The sequence below is a fragment of the Antedon bifida genome, chromosome 5 (assembly GCF_963402885.1).
Source record: "Antedon bifida chromosome 5, ecAntBifi1.1, whole genome shotgun sequence".
Lineage (NCBI taxonomy): Eukaryota > Metazoa > Echinodermata > Crinoidea > Comatulida > Antedonidae > Antedon > Antedon bifida.
Window position 1 is genome coordinate 25,528,856 of NC_136230.1, and position 27,139 is coordinate 25,555,994.

The following is a 27,139-nucleotide window of genomic DNA, read 5'->3' on the forward strand; positions in this document are numbered from 1 at the left end:
TTACGTTTTCCACCCGTCTTTGAAATGAGTAGGTCTACATTTGGCCTAGAAATGGCCTAGTCATTAAGGCATGGACATTGTTTACCATTCCTAAAGAGTAATATCGACCGAGACCGACTCGCTCCTAGTTCTGGTGGTGGAACAAGTCTTTTCGGATACGGACTATAACCGTATAGTAGTCCAGTGTACACAGTTATAACCCGTGTGTACATTCGAGACGAGTAGGGGGTTACTCTGGTGAACTTGTTATAGCCCCTGTATCAGGGGCTTACCACATATCTGATAGGAGTGATTAATTTACTATTGGTAGGCCTAATCCTTGGCCACATGTGCCTAAAGACATAAGAAATACCCGAATTCACGGGAATTGAAACAGATAAAATTCTCATCAATCCAGAAGCTTTTATTCATTAAATACCCTTTAAGTGCCTCAAATTTTTAAACAATGAATGCGTGATTTCTATGAGTAATTGTTAACAAATGTTTAGGAGATTTTATATTTCAAGAATAAACTTATTTTATGGGTATATTATTGAATCACTCGACGGGATATAAAAGCTAACTACTTCATAAAAGTATTACGTTATCTAGTTGAAGGGCTTTTCCCGTTTACCCACCTCAGAATAAGCAATATACAATATTTTGATGTAGTGGGTGGTGCTGTGTTTTTATCTATGTTATGTGTACTGCGAGATCTTCAGTACGATTGTACTGAAAAGAATCCAGTATAAAGAACAAACATGGTACAGTATAGTTTATACAGTATTTGAATGTCTATCCAAAGTTCCAACTAACAAAAGCCAAAAAAAGAGAGAATAATATGGGTGTCCTCTGAATGCAGAGGAGGGTGGGGAGAGGAGGGTGGGGGCTAATAAAGAAGAGGACCCGAGTTTAGTTATCTAGCTATTTTGTTGCTTGTGATTCAGGTTTTTTTTTCTCAACAGTTTAGTAATTTCTTTAGATGCAGGCCGAGTGTTCTTTAAAAAAATTGAATTCTTAGACACAATTAGATGATTCAGCAAAACGAAAATATGTTGCAATAATATTTTATTAAACTTGAAATTATATTTTACAAACTCTACATGATGAAATCACGATGCGCAATAAAGTTTGATTACTATAGACATTCGTTGACGTCGTGCACACCTTGGCACATGATGATGTCATCCAGTTTCCACCAAGAAGAATTAAAGGCACCCCGGACATTTTCCAGATAGATTTTGACACTGTTAGTATAGTAGGTATAGGCCTATTACACCTTTTGTATTCAAAGAGTGGTATAGTATGTGTATTTCAACTGGATTTCAGCACTTCTGGACACTCTAATCTTCAATGTAAATCGTTGGTAAAGTTCTTGCAAATTCTTGGCGACACCAGAACTTGAATCAGAACCAAAAGAGATGTGAAAATCCTAACACTGATCAATGCATCTTTTGGGATACCACTATTCAGTTGAAAGTGCTATAATAGATTCAGGGGAACCTTTTCTGTGCAACCAATAAGGGGAAATGTTATGTATAACACTATGGGACACCTTGTTGGTTCTTGATGGTGTCTTTCTAATAGAGTTTCTAGTGTATCTTCATTAAAATTTATTTCCACTTTTACTAAAACTCTTTAAGCTACTCTGTTTAGTTCTTCTGCCTTTATCATCATGTGTCATTTAAGTGTCATTATGGCCAGTCCCTATTCAAGGGACACCCTTCCTAAGAGGACACTTTGTAAGTGTGTTCTTAATTGTGGTTCTTCTGAATCCATGTTTTCTTCTAATACAGGATCCCCAATAATGGTCTTTAAAATGTCTTAAATATATCATGTATTGTTATTTCGCCATTATCAAAATTAATAAATGTTCCTGCGGAAATGAAATAAAAAAAGAGCTGCTTTACATTTTTAGTTTATTTTACAAAACCTCTGGTAAGCTACTCTGTTTTGTTCTGTTCTTCTGGTTTAGTCATCACGCTGTAAGTGCCGTACATGAACCACAGAGACAGTACGCCAAACCCACATATTCCAAGCATGATGTGCATCTGAGGGAATGGGGCTTCTGGAAGAGCTCCGTACACTTCAACAGCAAACAGGGCAGTTAAAGAACAAAAACTGAAAACAACGGAGAAGAAGATGATCGATTATTCAATTTTTCATCAGTTATGGTTATTCAATTCAATAATATTTATTTATTGGTCTAAAGCTCTGTATACACTATCAAACTTTATGTGACAAAAAATGTGATGTGCCCATATATGGACATGATGATGTCACCACTAAGTTTACAATAAATAAATAAACAATTGACCACATTTGAAAAGGAAAAAGCCAAAAATAAAAATTCAAACTGAAACTTGTTATCGGCTTAAATTCTGACAAGCTTGGTATTAACTCGTATACCTGTAGTTTGGATCCACCACAGTAACATTGAATATGTATAATCCACTGTATGGTAACCATTTGATCTTGTTACTGCTACTGCTGTTCATGATCTCATATGGTTTCTCAGGATCCACCAAAGGACTACCAGAGTCGTCATAACAACTTAAAAAGTTCTGCAAACAAGAACAAAAGAGTTGAAGACAAAATCCCTAGGTGGTCATTATTTAACCACTGAGTAGCAGGCGTAAAGACTATGAGCGCTCACTGGCTGAAACCAGGGGCCCAGAGCATGAGCAGCCCAATGCATCATGGAGTGCTAAACCAGGGGCCTATCCTCTGTCTTACGCCACTGCTGATAAGGAGTTTTACATTGGGGAGATTAACTGTGTATGCTACTTTGAGAACACTAGAAAAGTGAAACCGTCTGACCAATTCCTATTTCTTAAACTTTTTTAAACCTAATAATAAAGTGTGTGCGTGTGTACCTTGTTAGTCCATGCTGTGTGTGGGTTAGCCAGACTCTGTGATTGTAACATGGTGAGCCTATCTTGAGCCTGTGATACACATAGGGCCTGATAAAGACAACATTAAAGTATGCATTACTAAAAAAGTATTTCTAATTTTGTTTTACTTTCAAATCAAGCACAATTTGTTTGAGAGCACAATCATGGCATAAAGACCAATTCAGACAGCATCATACGACGAAACGTCTTGACTCGTCGGTTCTGTCTGAGACGAGACAAGTCGTATTGAGATAGTGTCGGGTGTGGTTTTTAGGTCGTCTAGGGAAAACTTTAAACATGTTTAATTATTTCCCAAGACAACTTTTCGGCCTTGTTGTACGACGCTGTCTGAGTTTGCCTTAGGAATCAGACTTATGTTTGAAAAGGAACCATCATCTTATTTATGTATTCTTTAGGCCATCACTCTCTCCTCTGCAATTTTGAGAGTTTGTTTGCCAGACATCCTTATCCACTCGGCCACACTCTCACTTTTATCTGCAATAATGGGGCAATTTTCTTTAGCACCCTTTGGTTGAGAAATTAAGCTCTAGTACAAGGAGCTTTTCTTGCATACATGATCAATTTTGCTATACACAAGATGTATGTATAGTTATAGGTATTTGCTATTTATTTATATAATGCTATATTGAGTGACCTATTTGCTATTTAGATACTTAACTAGGCCTATGCTATTGAGTTACTGCTATATATGCTATTGAGTTACTGCTATATATGCTATTGAGTTACTGCTATTTAGTATAGCTACATGTTATATTTCATGCTATAGCCAATCCTGCACCTTAGTGCATGATTCTGTGTTTTATAAGTGTACCTATGTATGAAGCACAGTTGAGTTTACCTCTGCCATGGTCATAGTATAAGTGAATGTGAAACGTCCATTGATGTCATAAACTACAAAGTTTACCAGTACCTCTTCAACAAACTCATCCCCATCAAACCTGTCCAGAACAGTAGATAAAAAACCATGTTATTTAATGAAACTTAAATTTTACATTTCTGGTGTTTTTATTTATTTTTTAATTCAACTTACTATTAATGATTGTAGTTATATACAGCAGCACCCCTATTAAGGGGACACTTTCTGGGCCAAGCAAAGTGTTCATATAGAGGCTGGTCAGTGTTAAAACCTGTATTGCCCTCTCATTCATTCAAATGTGTCCTCTGAATAAAACTGCCCCAAAGAAGAGGTTATACTGCATCATTAATGACATTTATCTATACTTACAGTTCAATAATTGGTTTGAATGGGTCGGCTATGTGCACCAAAAATGGACATCCTACTCGTTCAAGGTCATAGGTCAGTGTCCTGTCTTGAGTGCCAGTGGTGCGGCCGAGTAGAAATGTTGGATCATAAAGATCTCTGTAAATTTACACAAGTTACTTAGTAAGTTAAATGATTTAATATTCTGAGTCCATTATAAAACTCCAAATAATATGGTGACAGGGCAATATAACCTAAATAACTTACTTTCTGATAGTATAAGACGCACCTCTCCAGCTTTCACATACAGTATCCCGCCTTCAAATTAATAAGATAATTTATTATTTTATATAAATAAATGTTTGCCCTACTCTGTACTTAAGTATTTAGCAAAAAGTACAATTTATGTCAGAGTAGTGAAAATATCCTGACGAATTAACATTTAGCTCCTCGATGAAAAAGCTACTTTGAATAAAATACTAAAATTACCATGCAGTTGATAGTAAACTACAGTTTTAATAATATCGAATTGTATAAAATATATTTGTATTTAAACAAAATATTGGCTTTTAATTAACTTACTTTTTTACACGAATCTGCCGCCCTGGCGGACAACCTCCAATTACTAATGACTCCTAGTACACATATTTAAAAAAAATTAAACATTTATAAACAAAAATCTTATGTATGTGTAACATAATATAATATGTGTATGTATAATTCAGGTTGTAAATTTTTTAGTTTCATCCTATATCAAGATTTTTTCGCAACGCTCCTTTAGGCAGTTATATTCAAGAGAATGGAAGCATTAGGAAACAGTTACCATGCGGTAGCTTAAAGTTTACTACAGCTGAAAAAATGGGTATTGGAAACATGCACTGGGCATGCGCATACCTCAAAGCACATATGGGAAAAGAGAGTCTATGAAAACATTTGCTGATAAATAATGAGATGCATGTAGACAGTAGTTTAGTTCGTCAGATGAGTGGAGTTTTTTTGTAAGAAATATTTTTCTTGTTTAAAATTAAGATGAGAAATTAAACAAATGTTTTAAGTGGTAACGCATTCTCCAAAAAAAGTTTTTTTTAATGTCAGAATGGAGTAGTCAAACCATTCTGTGGCACTTGTAACGCTACGTACTTACTTTATACTGGTCTTGCAGGCATGTGAGGCTGCCCTCCAATGACCCCATCTTTACAATGCCCATACCTTCAACACCATCAACTGTGCTGAGAGAATGGATCAAAACAACATCAAACTAACTACACCAAATTTTTTTCTTTTATTTTAAAAGACGAATGAGCAACATTTGATGGCAGCACTCGAAGGGACCCTTAGAGGAGAAGAAAGTTCAGTTATGAAGTTAGGCTGCAGGACACAGGTTATTCCCCCACATTTACATTTTTTTCATTGAATAAAAGAAAAAAATGAAAATGTGTCATCTATTTTTAAATTTTTATTTCCCACATTTTATCAATTTACCTTTCTGAAACTTTGTTGACTCTGAGAGAAATGAGTGTTGTCTGTAAATAAGAAAAAAAGAAAAGAGGGGATAAAAGAAGAAATACCCTGTACTACAAAAAGTGACAAACAGTTCTAAATTATTTTTTTCTATTATCATGATGTAAATGTATTTCAATACCATTGAATTTGTTGTTACTCCTCTGGTAGTACTGTGCCACATCGGTTTTACTTCAGAAGAGAACTGTAACAGGTCTGGGTTAGAAACAAATACCTTTAAAGTGAAAAAAAAAACACATCATTAGGCTCTGTCTACACTATCAAACTAGTTTGTCAAAAAAAGTTTGATGTGCCCAAATATGGTAGTGGTATGACATCGTGTCCATATGGGCACATCCCATTTTTTTGTCACATAAAGTTTGATAGTGTAGACAGAGCTTTAAACTTACACAATGCTAAAAATACAAGACCAAAGGCATTGTTTCTGTTTTGCAACATTCATTTGTATTCTCTATTGCTTAATTTGTATTTCAGAATCTAGTTATACCTAAATAAAAAGCCTCCAACTATAAAGCTCTGTCTACACTATCAAACATCATGTGACAAAAAAATGTGATGTGCTCATATATGGATATGTCATATCACTACCATATTTGGGCATATCACTATACTATATTTGGGCACATCACACTCATCTTTTGTCAAACAAGTTTGATAGTGTAGACAGAGCTGTACATTTATTCCAACAAGCGACGGTTGTGGGTTGGTTGCATCATTTTTTTGAGAATTTAGGGGGCTGGCTAGCCACCATATTCACCCCCTAGATCCGCCACTGTTCTAAAGACCCATATCTTTACCTAGTTAATTCCTTATGTAGCCAAGCTCTATTAACAATTGTGTGGTAGGTTAAAATTATTTAATTAACTTACAATAAAATGTGTTTGTTGCCACGGCTCCGAGTACATTGTGATTGAGAGGTTCATCTCCATTGCAATATCCAAGTAAAAAATGTGATCTTCATAATTATTTAAAATCGCTTGGTACTTAAATTAAACAAAAATCATTAATTTTCACCACAAATAATATACACAAAAAGATATACTAAAAATACCCCTCTTCTAACAACCCACTGGAAAAAAAAGTGGCCAGGGTTGACACATGCAAACTTCTGCAGTATTTTAAAAGTATTTCAAAGAGTAGCCCATATGAAATATCTTAACACCAATAAATGTGTACCTCCATCAGGTCTAGGATCAGTGGCACTAACGTTTAGAATAGAAATATTTTATTTATACTGGGCGACTCTTCAGTCAAAGACTGGTCTCCCAGAGGGCCCAGTTATGATTAGTGGCTGTGATGTACTAGTACACCGGGGTAACCCCCAACTCGTCTCAAAAGATGTACTAGGTTCTTTAAAGTGCACATGAGCAATATGTGTTCACGGGACCTACGGTTTATAGTCCTTATTCGAGAAATTGTTCTACCACCAGAACCATGGAGTGTGTGAGCCTCGAACCCTGTCAATGTTATGGCTACATAATTACAGTCCCACTGTTTTAACCGCTCAGCCACTCCATCACTTGTAATATTAACAGTCTGTCAAAAATAGAATGAAATAGTAATTCATAATTTTATTTTTGCTGTCAAAAAGAGGGAGTGCACGCCCCAAGTAGCAGTAACATTTTACCTTACAGGGAGCTAAATTCTGTAAGTCTACAAGATTATGTAGTTTATAAGTTTTCTTATGAAATTCCACAGAATGAATACTGGATGCATTCTCTCGATTCCAAGCTGTGTACAGATGAATGTTGTTGTGATCACCAAATGCAAGGCCTACACCAGAATGGTAGATGTTTTGTAATATCTGTAACAAAAGAATATGTTGTGTGCTGGGTCAGTTTGCTGTCCTATAGTTTATGTTCAGCTTTAATGGGATACATTTTGGCACACATGGCATAGCATACAGATACTTTAGTTTACAGGCATATGGAAATAAATACAGTATGTGCAGAGTATTTCTACTGTTTACTAATTGTGAGAAAAAAAAGTGAAGTTACAGTATTTAAAATATATATATATATAATATATGTATGTATTGGATTTATGGATAGAAACTAACTATGTGTTTAATATGTGTATTTTATTTCTGTTAATAAAACTAAATGTTTATAAGGAAAATGGTATCAGTTTTGCTAACCTCCGTGACCTCTGCTTTCATTCCTTCCTCTCTACCTAGGAAAACCCTGTGCTGATTTGTTACCAAAAGAAAATAGTCTTTGTAGCCTGAAAATAAGAGGCCTAACATTTTGCACAATTTTATTTTCAAAACTCTGACCATACAATAGCACCTTCAATCATTAAAATGGCAAAAAAATAATGCATGGCATATTACATGAAATCAACCAATCAAATGTGAAAGTTAGACTTAACAATAACATAAAAAATCCACTTTGTTAAAGATCAGCAATCAAAATGCTTAGTTTTTTTTTTAATCCTGTACGTATTACTTTTATTAATTTTTATTTTTTGCACATAATTTAGTTTAAGTTTATTTGTAAAAGGCCTATTTTTTAACAACTTTTATTTTACTTACTCTGGATGCTCCTTCATTCAAGAAGTGTGCCACTGTTTCAAAAGTGTAGCTTCCAAAGGAGACAATATATCTTTAAATATTGTTGAAATAAAAATAAATAAATAAAGTGTTCAATCTGTTTCTTACCTGAATTTATAATTACAATATCTTCACCAGGGTTTAAGTGTGTGTTATTCTTTAGCCCATTAAATCGTACTGGACGCATAGCAGCACCTTATGAAGAAATAATAGGTTTTTAAACATTTTTATTTGGTAATTTTTAATTTTAGTTTTTAAAATGTATTTTTTTGTTTTTTATTGATTGGAGATATATTGGATCTATTAATCTATTAAAAAATATTTACCAGAAACAGGACTGTAATAAATTGTGGATTCATTTAAAAAGATAAAACTCTCTGATCTGTAGTTGAGTTGGGTTGCAGGGATATACACCCCTTTGGTTGGAAATGGAATAGTCTCTGACCCATCTTGAACTTGGCTTGCTAAGTAGTTGAAGTTTTTCATCACAGTATAGGAAGAGTCCACTTGCATGAGTAGGGTTGCTTCATGTTTCAATGGGTGTAGGAAAACTCCTGATATTAAAAATGGTCCCTGGTAGAAAATAGAAGGTAGGTAAAATGCTTGGTGTAAATAAATACTATTTTATTTTAGAAACATGATAAAAAATAATAATCATTACTGTAAATAATCACCTTTGTCAGGTATTTATTACATCTTAACATTTAAGTTACAAATTTTCGAAGCTACACTTAAAGTGTGTGGCTCTTCTCAGGACTTCTTGTCACTTTTAAGCCATGTTTTATGATGATTATTGATGTGGTTTTATTTTCTTATGTATTTCATATGGCTTGTAAATTGCTGTTTATTATTACTATTTTATTATTATTCTAATAATATTGTAGTATAATAAATAACAAAATGTATAAGTAATGCAGTGGTTATATCAAAACCTAATAATATGATATATTTAATAAATAATGGTAAAATAATAAAAATATAAAATACAAGAAATGATTATTTAAATTGACTTTTATTTCAAACCTGGTAATTAGGTGAAACGTTAACTTGTTGAAACAAATGTCCTCCATCATTGGACCACCAGACTGAAGGATCATCAGTGGTTATTTCTGAATTAAATGCAAAGACTATAGAATTTTGACCCTGAAAGAAAACAAATAACAGCATACAGTAGAACCCCTATTAAGGGGACACCTTCAGGACCCAACAAAGTGTCCACTTGATATTGTGATGTCTTAAAGGAAGAGTTCAACACCTTCACCTTGAATTACATTTTTTTCAGGAAAGTCATATTTTTTTCGATCCAATTTTTGGTCAAAGTAAATAACTATTATATGACATTAAAATGGCATATTCATCAAAACATGTTTATTCAGGGGGGGAATATATCTTTAAATTTTACATTTATAAGTTAATCTAATCTAATCAACAATGCAATGAAAATCAACAAAAAATGTAATAATTACTGACCACACACCAGGAGGTGTCCTCTGCATAGCAGCAAGTGGAGGTTACAATCCAGTTAATATGTTCTGATATTCCATGACTCCTGGTTGCATTCATAGTATGCAAATTCACCACCAGAACCTCACCGCTAACAGCCAGTAACAATGTATCTTTAATAAATGCTACACATGTGACATAGCTATCATCTGACTGTAAAAATGTATTAATGTCCTATGTTAATTCTGCTATATTACAGAAATAAAATGTATATATTAATTTACGGTAATATAAAATCATTCAACACATAGGGACATATACTAATTAAGTTTTTTTTTAATTAAAGCATAAACAATGACCAATGACCGGATGGATTTCTATATGGAGTTTTTATAAACTTGTGGCTGATGAGATGAAATAGTCGTTAGTTATAACCCTGACATCCTGGACCTGGTTTTCAAAGGCAAGCACAATTACCAAACTAAAGCTTGGTTTCCACTAGGATGCAACGCAAGGATTTAAGACACAATGCAAGCAAATTGACCAATCAAAAGCGATGAATAACTGAACTGTTGCTTGTGATTGGTCAATTTGCTTGCGGGTTACGTACTTGTGTCCTAGTGGGAACCAAGCTTTTAAGCTCCAATAATTTAATACTGTATGTACCATAGATCTTCAATTTTACATGATAAAAATGTTCTATAGTAAATTCAAATCTCAACCTGACCCACCTGAAGTATGTTAATTGGAACAGCAAGTGGAAATACAGGTGTCTGAAATGCATCCTGTGTTACGTACAGATTGTTACTGAAAAAGTAAATCAGATTTTTCATTATTTATCACATGATGACATTTAGTTTTTAAAATATTTCATTTATAAATGTAGGCCTATCTGTAACTTGTAGTAAATACAGTAAACTCTCTCAATACCAGACATCTTTGGGCTGGCCAAATATGTCTGGTTTTCCAGAATGTCTGGTATTCAGAAAGTGTGTACAGGTACTGTACGTTTAGCGTATATGATTGACTATTACTGTTCCAAAGGAGCCTGGAAAAAATGTGGTAAACAATTAGGGGTGAGATTATACTCAGATATTGCATTAACAAAATGCATTTTTTCTTTTCTCTCTAAATTTATCCCAAAATAGTGGGTGGAATTATTATACTTATACTGTACTATTATATTGGTACGGTAATGTACCTTAGTATCACAGACACTTTTAGGTCACAAGGGTGCTGGATTAATGATGTTATTGTCAAGTTTGATTTCAGTATAACTGATCCATTCATAGAAGATGGGTGAACTTGTTTGCTTGGTAATGGCTGGAAAACAAGAGCATCTCTGGAAAAATAATGTTTTTATTTAGATTAAACAAAGTGACAGAGATATATCTATGCTAGAAGAGAGGAGCATATGATAATATTATTTTATTGTCAATGAGCATAGGCTATGCCTGTCGGTCTGACCTCCTCTGATAAAAATCGACTTGCCAACAGTTTTTAAATAATAATAATCATCTGTTTCTCAATCTCATTTTCAAGATACCATAGACTTAATATTTCCCATACACTTCTTAGGCCTAGGCCTAACCAATCAACAGCACAACAGGCTAGGGTTTAACGCGTCCGCCCGGCCACGTCACCACCACCAGGCGCATGGACATGCATGGTGTAGGCCTGGCTAGGCCTAGGCCTATATAGGCTAGGCTATGTTTTATTAGATGAGAGGGGCCGGGTGTAGCCTAACGTAATAAATTCTTTATAATCACAGGAATAGTTCAAGCTAGAATGCTTACCCAGTAACCATAGTTGTTCTGTTTAAACATATGCATGTTATTATTATATAACAGAGATACATCTTTTACAAAAATAATCCCAATCCAAAACAACTGGAACTGCAGTCACATTTTTTTTTCGCGCAAAAAAGTTCGAAAAATATATTTTATAGGTGGCGCTCTATCATTACCAATATTATGCTTTTCTATAAAGAGCATTTTCCGTTAATTTGAATTCATTCTTATGATAAAAGAAGAATATTAATTTAAGTTTATACAATATAATTTTACTGTAATAGTGAATAAGTAAAAATAGTTTAAACGTTACTATTCGGAAGTTATAATAAACTCACATAGACCGAGGCCAAACAACATTTCATCAAAATGGCGTCCAAACGGAAGCAAGATGATAAACACCTCAAAATTCTACGGGAAATGGTGGCCAAGGAGCACAATAAAACATGTTTTGATTGCCATCAAAGGGGGCCAACATATGTAAATATGAAAATAGGATCGTTTGTTTGTACATCGTGTAGTGGAATCTTGTAAGTAACAAGTATTAAATCTTAGCCCAATCAGCGATGTGTTCGTACGATATTTCTAGACGGAATGTACGGATGAGTGGGGGTCACGACCACTCCCATCATTTCGCAACGCCTACTTACTTCCATGTGGTTAATGTGTATTGCGTTTAGTTTACTCTACGAGAAATAATAATATAACTAGGCATAGTGAAAATAAATGATGCTAATATTATGATGTGTTAGTGTTACACAATAATGACAATTAATTTACATCGTACTTCATTTTCACACTTTTTTCGTGTGTATGAAATTGGTTGATTATATCTACAACATCAACAGCAGTATGTCTTAATGTTGTGAATGTGTGATTGCAACTATTCTACTGTATGCCTAGTAGGCTAGGCTTTGGTGATTTGTTGTGTTGTGAAGTAGTTCCTCAATCAATCAGAATACTATAAATAACTAGGCCTACACTACAGTAGCCTAATACAGTATTGTTTATTAAGCAGTTACTGTATATCACATGCTCCCTGTGAGTTATATTTATTTAGTTATGATTACAAAACAGATACTGTAGTGTACAGAACTGGATAGTAAAATTGCCATTCAACTGTTTACCTTCAGTCAATGAGCAATCAGTGAGACTGTGGAATATTAATATTACTATCTAAATTAAATGGTTCTCACAAGTACACTGAAGATTCATAGGGGATATAGAATTCTTACAGACATGCTGTACCACATTACTCCAGTCTATTCATCCATTGTCAGAAGATAGATTGACTTCAATTCAAAATTAATTTAAAACGCTGAGCAAATTGTATTAATCCTAATGAACATGGTCTACAGTTGTTAGCATACAGTAACTGCATTAGCTATCATCACCACAAAATCAATAGCACAACAAATGCAGACTATCTACAGCAGGTTCAGTAAATATAAATTCAATTGATTAAATATCAAAGGGTGTAGTAAGATAGTCTCTATTTGGAAGGAATTAGTGAAATTGTTTAATGATTACATTTTTTACATTATAACTTACTTAATGTATATTACCAGATAATTCTATTCTCAATTTTGTTTTATGATGGTAGATTATCCCAAAGGTCACACATCAATGATTTTGACCAATAACTGATTCACCAGATAGGACACCATGTGACCCAATTCCTTTCCAGAGAATCCCTCTATGTTCTAAATGTTTCTACAGTATATGGGATGATGCATTCAGTTTGTCAGTCACTGACTGTCACCACACTGTATGTATTATATAAAGCGATTATACACATTTCATACTGTACTACAGTATAGTAAACACGGTTTTATCAGCCAGTAGGGTGGCATTTAATACAATTTGCAGATAAAGGACACTGTGTACAATTGGTAAACAAATCATATAAGTTTTATCGAGATGTACAGTATGCTATGGTGACAGTGTTTTCTCCTGAAGCAGGTTTTGGCAGTAAGATTTGCCGGACTAAATTTTCTCCAACCAGTATTAAAAATGGTTTAAGAAATATATATAATATGTAACATAAAATGAATTATCTAGTTGTGGTAGGTTAGACATAGCCATTAAAATCATGGATCAAGAGAAATCAAAGGCTATATTTGATCAATTTGATTTTGAAAATTTGCCAGACTTGATTTCTATTAGGAGAACACTGTGTGACCAATTTGACATTATTAGTATTATTCATTCGATTCCACCATGGCTGACAGCTCATGACTGCTTTTTTATCATATTCCATGAATAGTGTTGTATTGTTGACGATAGTGGACAAAAATCAGCTCTCGCTTATTTATGTTATTTGACACCTTTTGGACTTTTATTGGGATTTGGATTTACTAGTAATGAACAAGGAATTGAAATAAAAGGAAAATAATAAATACATACATAAACAATCTATATTGTGCCTTTCCAAAAAAGGCGCATTACAAATAATAACAAAATAATATGTTGTTTACAAATACAAGAAGCTTAAAAAAGGATCATGGTGCCAAAAAGTTTCCAAGTGGCAAAATCATTAAAAGTATTGCTTAATAATAATTCGACTGTAATAAATACGTTTTCAAGAGACTTCTTTAGAATGACCCTGGGTTAAAATCAAGCAGTGTGGAAAGCCTTATAACACAGTAGGTTGAATTGTAAAATAGAAACAGCACACACTGTACATTCAAGCATATATACAGGAACCATTCATTTTTCTACAGTACAGAGAAGAGTGTCATTGTCTCTTTTTCTATTCTAATTACGGTAATTAGACAGTTTTAAACATTTACAGTAGACTGGAGTGTCAGTGTTTTATGTACTGTAGTTTGATAAATGTGATTTGTTTTCTTTTTCAGGCGAGGAATTAATCCGCCACATCGTGTTAAATCAATATCAATGGCAAGTTATACACCAGAAGAAATTGAATTTCTACAAAATCATGGAAATGAGGTAACTGTACTGTTGATCAAAACTTTTGTAAGCTAGACAGATAAAAAAAAGATCTGGTTTTAATACTGATGTTTATTTTCAGGCACGGATTTAGGCATGTCATTTTAAAATAAAATAATGACTATTTTTATTTTTCTGCAACCTGACAAATAACATGACTTCAAATTTGATGACTTGAGTCAATACTTGTATTGTATGATTTTAATTGTAATACTGATGACATTTGCATTTTATAATACTGTACCAGTCTGTTAACTAGCTGATGGTTAACATTGGAACTTTTAACAAATCACTCCAAAGTTAATTAATTACTAATTATTGCTGTTTAAATTGAATCCATTAAATCATGCATCTTTAATAATTAATATAGCTTGTTTTCCTTATACATCTCATCAAATAGCTTTCAAGTTTTCCTCTTACAAAAGACTCATCTGTTGTTATATTAGTGATTTATTATTGATATATTTTATATATTGATGTCATCCTTTGGTGTTTCCTAATGTTGTCACTTATTTGTTCTTTATTTTATACTGTACCATAACCTGACCATAACAATTTCAAACATTTCTCCATGGAAATGATTTCAAAACCGGTATTTGACAATCGCGACTCTCGATTGTTTCGAGACCAAAATCAATTGGAGATTTTAGAAAAGCGTATTTTAAAAATTGTTTCTTTTTACGTCGACCCGTTTCTGCTGGCAAGAAAATACCACTCTTTCAAAATATTGTATTAAATCTGTATTCTTCTGCTCAGCAGAAACAGGCCCTTTCTTCACCATGCAAACTATTAATTTATTGTTTGAACAACTTAGTATTTTATATTCATTTAAATATAGTTTTATAACACACCTGATTGTATTCTTGCAATTACAGTAGGCATCACATGTCATTTGGAATCTAATGAAAAAGTGATATCTTTATGGTGATAATGAATGGTTGTAATGCACATTCAGCTTTTTATTTAACATTTTGAGAATGTTTGCCATGCAACGTTGTTGACTGATCGTGTTAGGAAATCAACTTGTTGTCTGCAACTGTTCAACCCCGTGTCTAAAGTTGGAGCATTGCCTTTTTTAATAGCCTACTGTAGCTTCCCGGCTTAGCATTCGTCAAGATTTACGATGGATGAATTGATTAAAAGTATGTGTGTTAAATAGATAATTAATGTTTTGTATTCCGCCTCATTGAACAGAGCAGTCAATTTTCAACTCATAAACATTCAATATTTGTATATTATTTCCTCTTTGATGTATCCAGGTATGTCGTCAAATATGGTTAGGTTTGTACGACTCAAAGTCAAGAGCTGAACCGGAATCAAAAGAGGAACAAAAAGTCAAGGACTTCATGGCTCAAAAATATGAACGTAAACGCTGGTACGTTGAGCCTAGTCAAGCAGCAGCTGTAGCGAATCAAAAAGAACGAGAACGCAAGCAGAAAGAAGCGGTGGCAGCCAATAGTTTTCCAGAACCAAAGCCGTTGAAATCTCTTATCTCGGAACCACCAAAGCTGGTAGTTGGCAGACAGAATAAGGTATTTAAAAAGAAAGGATCGTCTATTAAGAATATAAATTTGTGTTTCGCTCTGTCACACTATAAAACTACTGTGTAGTGTGACAGAAATACTGTGGTGTGGCCAACTAAGGTAGTGATATGCCCAAATAAGGTAGTGATATGACATCATCTTGTCCATATATGGGCACACCACATTTTCTTGTTAAACTAGTTTGATAGTGTAGAAAGGATTTCATACATGTACTGTAGATAATCGTGTTTGTATTGTACGCATGTTTTGCTTGTTGCATTCCAAACCTGGGTTTCCAATTCTGCTACAGAGTGGTGCCTCAATATTTGTTCTTGACAAAATCAAATCCACTCCAATATGATGAGATGTAACCAAAATGTTTAATTGTCTCCATGAACATACATTTGATGTTTTATGGCGTACTGAATATGCTATATTTATTAATAACTACTGTGCAGTTTGTCATGAATTCTCCTTTTAATGGGATAACTGTCAATTTGCACACATTGGGTAATATGTTTTGTTATGATGCACTTTGTTACCAAATAAATTTATGAATGAAAACAACAATTTACAGAGGCCCCCTATATAACTGAGGTGACACAACATTCTCTTTAAAATGGTTCAGTTTTAAATTGAAGTTCTTATTGTTTGCTTGCAATATGGGACCACTGAAAAGATCATGCTATATTTGCTGTACCATATAACAACAAAAACAATGCTCACAATTTCTAGTAATTGTTATTAATACAGTATATTGCATGGCTGCTGTAAGTCTATTGTCCAGTGTTTGCCTGGAGTGGTGGGTATCTAGTTTCATCAGAATATCTTTGTTCTCTCCTCTACTAGATCCACAAGACTATACAGAATTTCCATGCAGTAACTAACAATAGATATTTGACTCTTTGTAAATTCCTCACTTGTTTTTCAAGCTCAAAGCCAGTAGAGTATTTGTTAAAACAGTGAGTGTGAAGTTGTCATATTGATTCTAAACTAAATATGATACTTCTGCAACATTGATATTGTGTTTTTAATCAACTAATGTCTTCATCTGTTAATGATGTGTTACAGTAGTTTCTCTCCCTATTGACTATAATTACTACACTACGTCGAGTAGCATTGCATTTATTATGCAAACGGCTTGAGTTTGTACGCATTACGTCATTCACAGAGTTTAGTGTTCATTTGTGTGAGATTTCATTGAAAATATGCTTAATGTTGGACTATCTCGAGTACTGTAATTATAATAGATATTTAATTTAAGAAATAGCAGCCCATAAAATCTATGACAAACATTGGAAATTTACATGACTTTTCAAGTCTGTAGATCTTAACATTTTTAATTAACTGGGAATGTATAAATTATAATTCAATAACCCCAGGAAAATAACTTTAACCGGATAAATTAAAACGATTGTATTCCAAGTATAAATGAAGACTAAGAGACGGAAAAAGAGAATGGGTGGCCGAGTGGTTAAGACAGAGGAATCATAATACCATAACATCGGCAAGGGCTTGAGGTTCACTTGCTCCATGGGTCTGGTGGTAGAACGAGTCTTCTCCGTTAAGGACTATAAACCGTAGGTCCAGTGTACACATCTGGCTCATGTGCACTATCTTTCGAGACAAGTAAGGGGTGACCCCGGTGTAGTAGTTCGCACTCAGCCACTGTCACGCTCATCATTGTCACGGTTTTCGACTGAAGAGGTTACCCAGTATAAAAAAAATAATAATGATCTACTGAATTTGATAATTTTCAAGAATATTATTGAATATCCTATCGTTTTACTTAATAGATAAAGAAGTATAAAGAATATATAATTATGCATACAGTAACTTCACCAAGGACTCGAGATTACGTGAATGATAGTTACTTTGGATTTGTTGCAAAATTGTGATTGATGATAGAATAGAAATGCCCAAAAACATAAACATAAATGCCTACATGGTTTGAAGAAAACTGAGCTAGTGATAAGTTATTACAAATAATAATTTATGATGTACACCTTTCTTCTGTATGTATGCATTACACTGTTTAATTGTCATTTAAACTTTACATTGCTGGTAAAAACTAAATAAATATTTTTTTTTTCCTTTTATAGTCATCACCAAATAGAAAACCGTTAGCTAGTATAGCATCACTACCAATGCCTACTCAAACCCAGGCACCGGTAGAAGTGAAACCATCGACAGATCTGCTGGCAGACCTCGGAGGTGATCCCTTTGGAGGAGCTCCTGCAGGTGAGGAATATTTAAATAGAAATTAACATACCTTCTCAGGTGACATTTTCATTTGTGTTTAGCCATAATTGCTGATTGATCTGAATTTGGAAGGAAAAATAGGTTTGAATTGTATTTTATATACCATTTGATAAATGAGTAGCAATAAGGTGGAATTGTTTTATTTGGCATGTTGCTCCGACAAAAATAATTCTTGACCCATTGACCATTCCCATTAATTGCATTCAATTTGGGTGGACGGTGCATAGCCAAATTATTATATCGTACATTATAAGCAAGTGCATCTACTCAATACAACTCATCTACCGCCCCTCTCAAACCATGTTCCACCATGCAGTGTCTAGTGTTGTTTATTTTTGTCAGCCAAATAGCCATGCATAAAATCCAATAAAAATGTAACTTAAACATTTATTACTAGAATTGCCATATGTTGCTATTGTATAAGTAAATCTACCAGCTGTGTTGTCATCGTCAGCCATAATATAGGCTCATTCAGGAAGTATAAACAATTACTGTGCAATAGGAAACACTGGGCCTAGGGATGTTTCACAGTAAAAAGGAAATGGGCTAGTGTAATGTAATATTTACTGTAAGGCTCTGTCTACACTATCAAATAGTTTGACAAATAAAGTGTGATGTGCCCAAATATGGTAGTGATATGCCTAAATATTGGTAATGATATGACATAATTGTGTCCATTGTTATATGGGCACATCACATTTTTCTATCACATAAAGTTTGATAGTGTATTAAGACAGAGCTTAGTATATTGAATACACATTACTAATTGTACTATGTCCAACAACATATAATAACATTATTTGTGACAGTAAGTAAATTATGTGAAATAAAAAATACTGTAATAAAAATACATTATAGGGAATGTTATGCATGTTTTTTTTTGTGGACATTGTATAAAAGTGATTAAATCAAAACGTCGCTACTGTACTAAAATATTTCTGTAGAAGTTTAAGTATGTTCCTCAATCTCAAGGTACAAAATACATAAAACTCAAAAATCTATATTAAATATTTTTCCTTCTGTGAACTGTAAACTCATCAAGCGAAAATGTTTGTGTTTTTTTAGCTGGTGGGAATGCTGGAGGATTTGCTGATTTTGGCTCAGCTTTCGGTGGAGCGCAACAACCATTTGGTGGTGGAGCGCAACAGCCATTTGGTGGTGGAGCGCAACAGCCATTTGGTGGTGGAGCGCAACAACCATTTGGTGGCGGAGCACAACAGCCATTTGGCGCACCTACAAATCAACAAGCAAGTGCTGGTTTCGGTCAACCTGTTCAACAAAATGCTGCAATTGCAGGTAACATTTCCGTTTAGACTTTATTGGTTAATTGAAGATATTACTTATTTACTGGGTCATACTGATTGTAGATTTCCCTCTTTAATTCTTTTTAGTCTATTTTGGAATATTGCTATAGATTTTCTGTGATATGAGTGCATGGAATGACTTTTCGACTCATATTAGTATTTATAGCATTAATAGTATCATACAGCTGTTTAGTCAAATAGTCATTCTGTGTCTAATGGCACGACATCATGCCATGCAAATACTCATAAATTTGGGCATGATAGGTGAATTTGTCCATTATTAATATTATATAGGGTTATTTAATGCAACTTTCTTTTCATGCCATAGCTCTTCCTTAGGATAGTACAGGTTATTGTTGGTTTATCCAGGTAAACGGCAGAGTTGCTTTGTGCAACTTGATTAACTAATATTTAAACATGCGTTGTTTTTCTAGCTTTCATGCAGCAAAGCCAAGGCACGGCCAACAACCAAGGTGGTTTTGCGTCATTTCCACCTACATCATCCGCACAATCAAATGTCAACCAGACCAATCAGAATCTACAAAACCTTAACATATCACAACCTACTGGAGACAAGTACGCAGCATTATCAAATTTACTAGATTCCAATCCAACTGTAGAACCCAACATCAATTGGGGAGGTGGTGGCGCCACCTCATCGAGTGGATCGATCGACTGGGGCATAACTGGTAGTTCATCTAGTAGTACTTCATTAGGTTCTTCAAAAGGCAATCAACCAACTATGGTTGGCGTGCCAGGACCACAGGCGTCAAAGTTTGGTGGCGCTGGACAAGGAAACAATTTCAATACTGCTTTTGGGACGCCACCATCATCAAATGCTTTTGGTGCTCAGGGTTCAGCGTCATTCGGTAATCAAGGCATGAACGCTTTCGGGACACAACAGCCTAATGCCTTTGCGGCGCAACAGACTAATGCATTCGGTATGCCATCTGGGAACGCATTTGGAGCACCACCAACGTCAAATGCATTTGGAGCGCCACCAACGTCAAATGCATTTGGAGCGCCACCAACGTCAAATGCGTTTGGAGTATCACAAGCTAACAACGCTTTTGGTACTGCACAGATGTCAAATTTTGGAGCTACACCTGCGAACAATGCGTTTGGTGGAGCGCCAAATAATAACCAGTTTGGAGTACAAAAACCAAATGCATTTGGACAAACATCTGGTGAGTTTCAACTCTTAGTTTTCTTCTCTTTTCATTTATTTCATGTTCTTGTTGAATAGTAAAAAAGTGTTCACCGCAATTGTCTTTATTGCCAATCGTTTCATGTTTTTAATAATAATTTTCTTGTCTTATTACATATTTTCAGTAAATAATCCATTTGCCGGTGTCGGAGGGCCAACACAGACAACTGCAAGTAACCCATTTTTAGGAGTGGCACCTGCTCAAATGCCACAATCAAATGGCATGTACGGTGCTGGTGGGGCCGGTGCGGCTCCTGGAGCACAACAAGGCTTTGGACAATTCGGGCAACCTGCTCAGTTTGGTATGCCCACACAAGTAAACGGTTCATTTGGCCAGGTGCCGCAACAGAACCCACATACAATGAGTTTTGGTACGGCTGGCATGACAGCAATGGCTGCCAACCAATTTGGTAAACCAGCACAGGCTACAGGGTTTGGTCAGCAGCAGGCATTTGGCACTCCACAAGGAGGAGCTGTAGCAGCCGGAGCAGGATTTCCATCTTGGAACAATAATTCACAAAACACAGCAGCAGCAAGTAATCCATTTATGGTAAGTTGTACTGTTCTTCATGTACCATAGACCCTACCTACAAGCCAAATAGTTCGATCCTCAGCAATTTTTTTAGTAATTGATCAGCGAATCATGTCAAAATTAATACACTAATGCAGTTACTGCAGTAACAACATTTTTGTAGATTTACTGTCATTGTAGCAATTTAAAAGACATTCACTGTAGTATTGTTTGTTAATTATCAAAACAACAAAGCTTGAAATAATTGCTTGTTTAATAATAAACAAAACATGGTTACAGCAATAGAATAATTGTTTTTAAATTAAATTTACTAAATTACTAAAAACTATTTTTAGTTCATCTGAGCCACAGGAAATACTCTCCACTTGCAGCAGTGCAGCCATGGTCTTTTTTCAATTTATATGTTGCATTTTGAATTAACTAACTAATTACATTTTTTCTCTTTAATTTTTCATTTTTAGGGTGGTGCGTTTATGGCACAATCTGCTGCCCCCAAGCCTCAAGGAAGTTCAAATAATCCATTCCTGTAGCCAGTTATTGATCGCAGGTAGAAAAGAACTATAACAAGTAAAGAACAGAACTTAATTTGCCAATATATTCTGACAAAATACTACTGTGTACTCCTATAAATAGGGCATTGACAAAAATGATGGGGTCTACAGAATCTTGAGGATTCCCACTGGCCATTCATGACACGCCGTCGTATCATTATTGAAACATTATGAGTATTCACCGAATGACTTTTATACTTAACAGCTGCGTAGTGTGTCGCATTTGAAAAATTAGAAAGGTCGATACTGTATGATGCCCAAACACTAATCCTTGATCATTGGAAGTTTCAAATGAAATAAAACTTTCTTTTTTTTTCAGTCTGGGATTATCAGAGTACAGTAGAACCTTTGGGACACCCATAGGGGAGACCCTATTCAGGGGACATCTATTAAAGAGACAATTTCCTGTGAATTGAAAAAGGGGATTATATATGCTTTAACACTACGACCAATACTTATTCAGGGGACACCCCTATTTTAGAGACATTTTGTTGGGTCAAAGTGTCCCCTTAATAGAGGTTCTACTGTATTGCAATCTCAAATCTCAATATATTCATAATTTTCAGAAACAAGTGTGCCATGAATAGCGGGGCCATCAGAGTTAATACACCCATGCGGTGTTATACTTAACGATGCAGGGTCAAAAAATATTTCACCTACAAATTTGGGATCTGGGACAATGTATTTTTCCAATAAATACTATTTTAATGATTGTAATTAATAACCTACATATAGTAAAATAAATCAAGTGCAAATATTTTAAACTTTCATTAAATGAAAAGCAAATATCTATTATAAAGCAGTTTTCAATAATTATACCCAGTATAAAAATTTTACTTAGAAAAGAAAAATCTGACGCCAAAATTGACAATATCCCCATCTTTAATTATATAGTAATATTTTATAATAAATATATCAAAAAACACATGGCCCAAAGTATACAGTATTTTAAATACATACCACAACCAAACTGTTACATAATAACGGTTATGGTTTTATAATTTTTTTAGTATGAAGTCCGAAAACAGATCACGGTTTGTGATTGGTGTTTGTTTGTAAATAATTTATATAATGCACTCTAAAATATGTATTAAATCTAGTTCCAGTTTATTGTATAAAATGTTTAATGGTATAAAACATGGATGAAAATACTAAACCAATGTACAGACAATATTAACAGAAAAACAAATTGTTGCAGCAAAACAAAATAACACAAAAAAACAATATTTACATTGGGGAAAATTTAAAGTAAAACTGTGAATTGGGGTAACTATCAAATGTGAATATGTTTTACAATATAGTATCCCTACAAAAATATGAGCAAAATGCATTAATCCTAATTAAATTGATTAATAGAAGAATCAACTTGGACAAATAAAATATGAAAGTATTTTAATCAAAAAATAATTCAAATTCCAACAGAAATTGATAAAATCATAGAAAAGCCAACAGTTGGTATTTGTCTATGTTAAGTGTAAGCTCAAGTTTTTTTGGATACTTAAAAAATGAAATTGTCAGGAATATTAAATTTTCACTGCTAGTTATTATATAATCAGTGGAACACCTATTAAGAGGACACTGTCTGAAACGAAGTGTCCCCTGAATAGTTGTGTCTCAAAGCAGTTCTACTGTACCTACAATTACCAAGTTGATTCAGATTTTGTTGACCAAATTTATATTATATTATTGATATTAATATTATTACATTCTTTAAGAATATATCAGAAAGTTATATATTACATATAAAATCAATTTTATTTCGTATATGTTTAATTTTTATGTTAAGAAATAAAGTTATTGAAATATTTAGAAATTGAGTGTAAAAAGTTATTCCAAAAAATTACTGAAATTTAAAATTTCAGTTGATTTATTTATAAACTGTGGGTATTCTTAAACTTGTATTCAGTCTTTTAAAGAATCCCAAATTTCTGATAAAAGTCACTGAAATTCTCTGAAAATGATTACTGAATATTAAGCCTGTTTTCCACTAGGTGAATTTATTCGCTTTAAACACTGATTTGATTTTTTTAGTTGAAATGGAAGAAATGGAAATATAAATACACTTGTGCATAACCCAACGTTTTGAATTTGCATTATAAATTCACCTAGAGGAAAACGTTCTTTAAACAGAACAAAGTTTCTCCATTGTGAGAGAAATTGTGAATAGTTTTCATAGTACGGTATTTAATTGAAAATCAGTGTACAGTAGAACCCCTATTAAGGAAACACCTTTAGGACCGCCAAAATTTCCCCTAAATAGAGGTTTTCCATAGTGTTAAACAGTATAATTCATCTTGTTTAACCTGAAAGTGGGTATCCCTTGAATAAAGGTCTCCCTTTGATAGGAGTGTTCCTTGAATAGAGGGTTTCCTTCAATAGGAGTGTTCGTTGAATAGAGGTTTTCCTTCAATAGGAGTGTTCCTTCTATAGAGGTTTCCCTTTAATAGAGGTGTCCCTTTAATAGAGGTGTCCCTTAAATAGAGGTGTCCCTTAAATAGAGGTGTCCCTTGTATAGAGGTTTCCCTTAAATAGAGGTTTCCCTTAAATAGAGGTTTCCCTTGAATAGAGGTGTCCCTTGAATAGGGGTGTCCTTTCAATAGGAGTGTCCTTTGAATGGGAGTGTCCCTTGAATAGAGGTTCCCTTCAGTATGAGTGTCCTTTGAATAGGAGTGTCCCTTGAATAGGGATGTCCCTTGTATAGGGGTGTCCCTTAAATAGGGGTTCTACTATATTGTATTCACCTCCAGGATCTGAGTATACTCACAAACCAGTCAGTGTTAGGATAGCTTCTATGACTGGCCACACTAGTTGGTTTGTAAGGATTCTCAGATTTCCGATTCATTGATGCGAATACAACACTTCAGCATTCCACTGAAGCTGCGTTCACATTGAGCACAGATTTTAATCCAATGGTATTGGTAGGATATAACATTGGTGTAATGTAGCCCAGAGTTTTCTTCAAAGGCTAAAAGTGCTAGAATATCTGGGCTCAATGTGAACGTACAGTAGGTTACAATTACAGATTAAATTTACAAAATGTATTCAACATAGTGTACAAGATTGTATAGAAAAATGCTATGCCCAAAAAAAAACTAAACAAATCAAATTTATATACGTACTATGGGGGACTGAGAAAAGGACTTTCAAATAGTTTGTAACCCACTAAGTATTTTTTATATGTAAATAAATAATTGGTAATGTATATGTTTCTTTTGAAGTTAGCACTTAGGTATAATGATCAATGAATTTATGTGTGTACAACTTAATTCCAGTATTTCAGGTAGATAAGAATTAATATTAGTACATTGTGTAATATATAAAAATTGATCAACTTCAACTGTATATTGACTGAGGGATGATTTATGTTAGAATTTTAGTTCAGGTGGCAAACTAGCTACGGTTCAGTGTTGGTGCAGCTGTTATATGTTTTGGGTTATTCAGTTTGAAGGGAACAGCACTTTCCCCTTGGAGTTTGTCTTTATGGATAAAAAGCAAAATGTCTTGCCTTGTGTACAGTGGTGTAACGGCTATGATGAGCGCTAACTGGCTAAACCCAGGCTCCAGAGCTTATGGGGGCCCCTGAGCAGTGCCCAGAGGAAAAAAGACATTAAAATATGTCTAAAAGGGCTGAAAACGCCCAAGGCCTCCAGTGTTGAAAGGCCACTTAAGGTTCCTAAACCAGGGACCTCGCCACTGCTTGTATAAAGGGATCATGTCAAAAATATTGTACTGCAGTTACTGCAATAAAAGTATGATTTTAGTTTGCGTGAAAGATGTATGTATGATTATTAAAAAAAAGGATTGCTAAATTTAGAAATATAGTTACTGCAGTAACTGCAGTAGAATAAATTTGAGATGATCACTACAGGAAACTGGTATACATAATTAATAAGCCTTTTTGTCAACGGTATAACTCCAAACACATGGCTCTTTATATGTAGAAAAATGACGCCATAAAATAGTGATGTCATAGAATAATGATGTCATTTTTCGTGTCGATTTTCAGATTCTATATAAATGTCCATATTGTAAATTCTGGGTATTTTCACGATTTCAATTTCTGTTTTTGTTTTGTTTTTTGTTACTTCACAATAATTATGATTAATAATACGGTGCTTGTAATCAAATATACTGCAACAATTATTATTTTTTAATTTTAAGAATTATCTTGAAAGAATATGATTAATTATGTTTATTTATTGCGTACACCCTTATTACTTACTGCCGTATAAGATCATATGATAAGAAAACTGGGTTGAGCTTTTTGGGTCAGGTTATGCTATGATTGTGTTGCTCGACCAAAAGCCTCATTCACACAGGGCTGCTTGTACGGAAAGAGCTTTGTTATGTAACCAACAACTAGTTTGCACTGAGATGCGTGTTATTGTGAGAAGGCCTTTATGTTAAGAAACTAAAGCTATGTTCGCACTGAGCTGCTTGTTAGTACAAATAAGGTCTAGAAATGAGAATAAGAATATGGGAACGAATTTCAGTTTAAGTGCGTTGTATGTCTACTTGTAAATCACTGTCCAACTTGATAACATACACCTTATTTTTGCCATAATTTAATTTGAAACAAAAAAAATGAATTTATTTACTTGCCGTACACAATAATTATATTGTTGATTGATAATTCTATTTCTAAAGCAATTGTTTCCCACTAGGACGAAATGCAAGGACGTAAACGCATGCAAGCGTGTTGACCAATGTCAAGCAACATTTCGAATAAATAGCTTGTGATTGGTCAACTAACTTACTATGTGTTACGTCCTTGTGTTGCGTCTTGACTGGGAACCAAGCATTAATAAGATGGCAGGGCTTTTGATTCTGTTGTACGAACTCTGAATTATTTTAGAACTACAGTGGGTAATGGTAGACCACTTATATCTGTACCTGCTTGAAAAATTCATCATCATTTGTATTTGTATTAACATGCTCTTGTTTTGGAATGCACATGGATAATTTTTACAAAACGATGTGAGCATATTATGGTGTTAAAAAAATAAAAGGGTCGACATTTCGACATTTTTCTATATAAATTTTTACTGTATTATCCGATAATAGTGCCATATGCACATATGATGTTATCACCACCCTGTTATAGAGCCCTAGTAGTCATTATATCCACAAATTTAAAAGGGGCGGAATTTGGCCATATATACTATACTTTACTATAGTCCAAATATCGACTGTTTAAAATACATATTGAGGTAAAACATTATGTGATTCTGCGCATGCCATTTTTTCAAAAAATAAAAGGATCGAAATGATTTCCCTGTACTATAGTACAGGTATTATTTTGAAAAAAATTAAAAACAATCACAATTTGGCAATTTTTCAAAAATTTACCTTTCTCCGATGGCTCATGACATAACATATAAAAATTAAAAGAAATCCTTTATATATTT

At 34.0% G+C, this 27,139-nt stretch overlaps 2 protein-coding genes across 2 annotated transcripts; one reads left to right on the plus strand and one right to left on the minus strand.

The window, feature by feature from the left end:
* Nucleotides 1–1,919: 1,919 nt before the first annotated feature.
* Nucleotides 1,920–11,492, minus strand: LOC144843453 (cation channel sperm-associated auxiliary subunit delta-like). Its single transcript, XM_078700238.1, has 19 exons — nt 11,407–11,492; nt 10,812–10,952; nt 10,342–10,417; nt 9,638–9,823; nt 9,191–9,310; nt 8,494–8,740; nt 8,276–8,362; nt 7,754–7,839; nt 7,244–7,420; nt 6,486–6,599; nt 5,738–5,830; nt 5,578–5,618; nt 5,240–5,324; nt 4,678–4,730; nt 4,120–4,254; nt 3,733–3,832; nt 2,856–2,942; nt 2,389–2,543; nt 1,920–2,100 (listed from the first exon to the last, which is right to left on the minus strand). The coding sequence occupies exons 1-19, from the start codon at nt 11,466–11,468 to the stop codon at nt 1,923–1,925; spliced, it is 2,223 nt and encodes a 740-aa protein (XP_078556364.1). The 5' UTR covers nt 11,469–11,492; the 3' UTR covers nt 1,920–1,922.
* A 277-nt stretch (nt 11,493–11,769) lies between these two features.
* LOC144843147 (uncharacterized) lies at nt 11,770–26,218 on the plus strand. Its single transcript, XM_078699870.1, has 8 exons — nt 11,770–11,930; nt 14,259–14,352; nt 15,612–15,884; nt 17,978–18,116; nt 19,203–19,433; nt 19,876–20,628; nt 20,774–21,198; nt 21,642–26,218. Exons 1-8 carry the CDS (start codon nt 11,770–11,772, stop codon nt 21,708–21,710), a joined length of 2,145 nt encoding a protein of 714 aa, XP_078555996.1. The 3' UTR covers nt 21,711–26,218.
* The last annotated feature ends 921 nt before the right edge of the window (nt 26,219–27,139 follow it).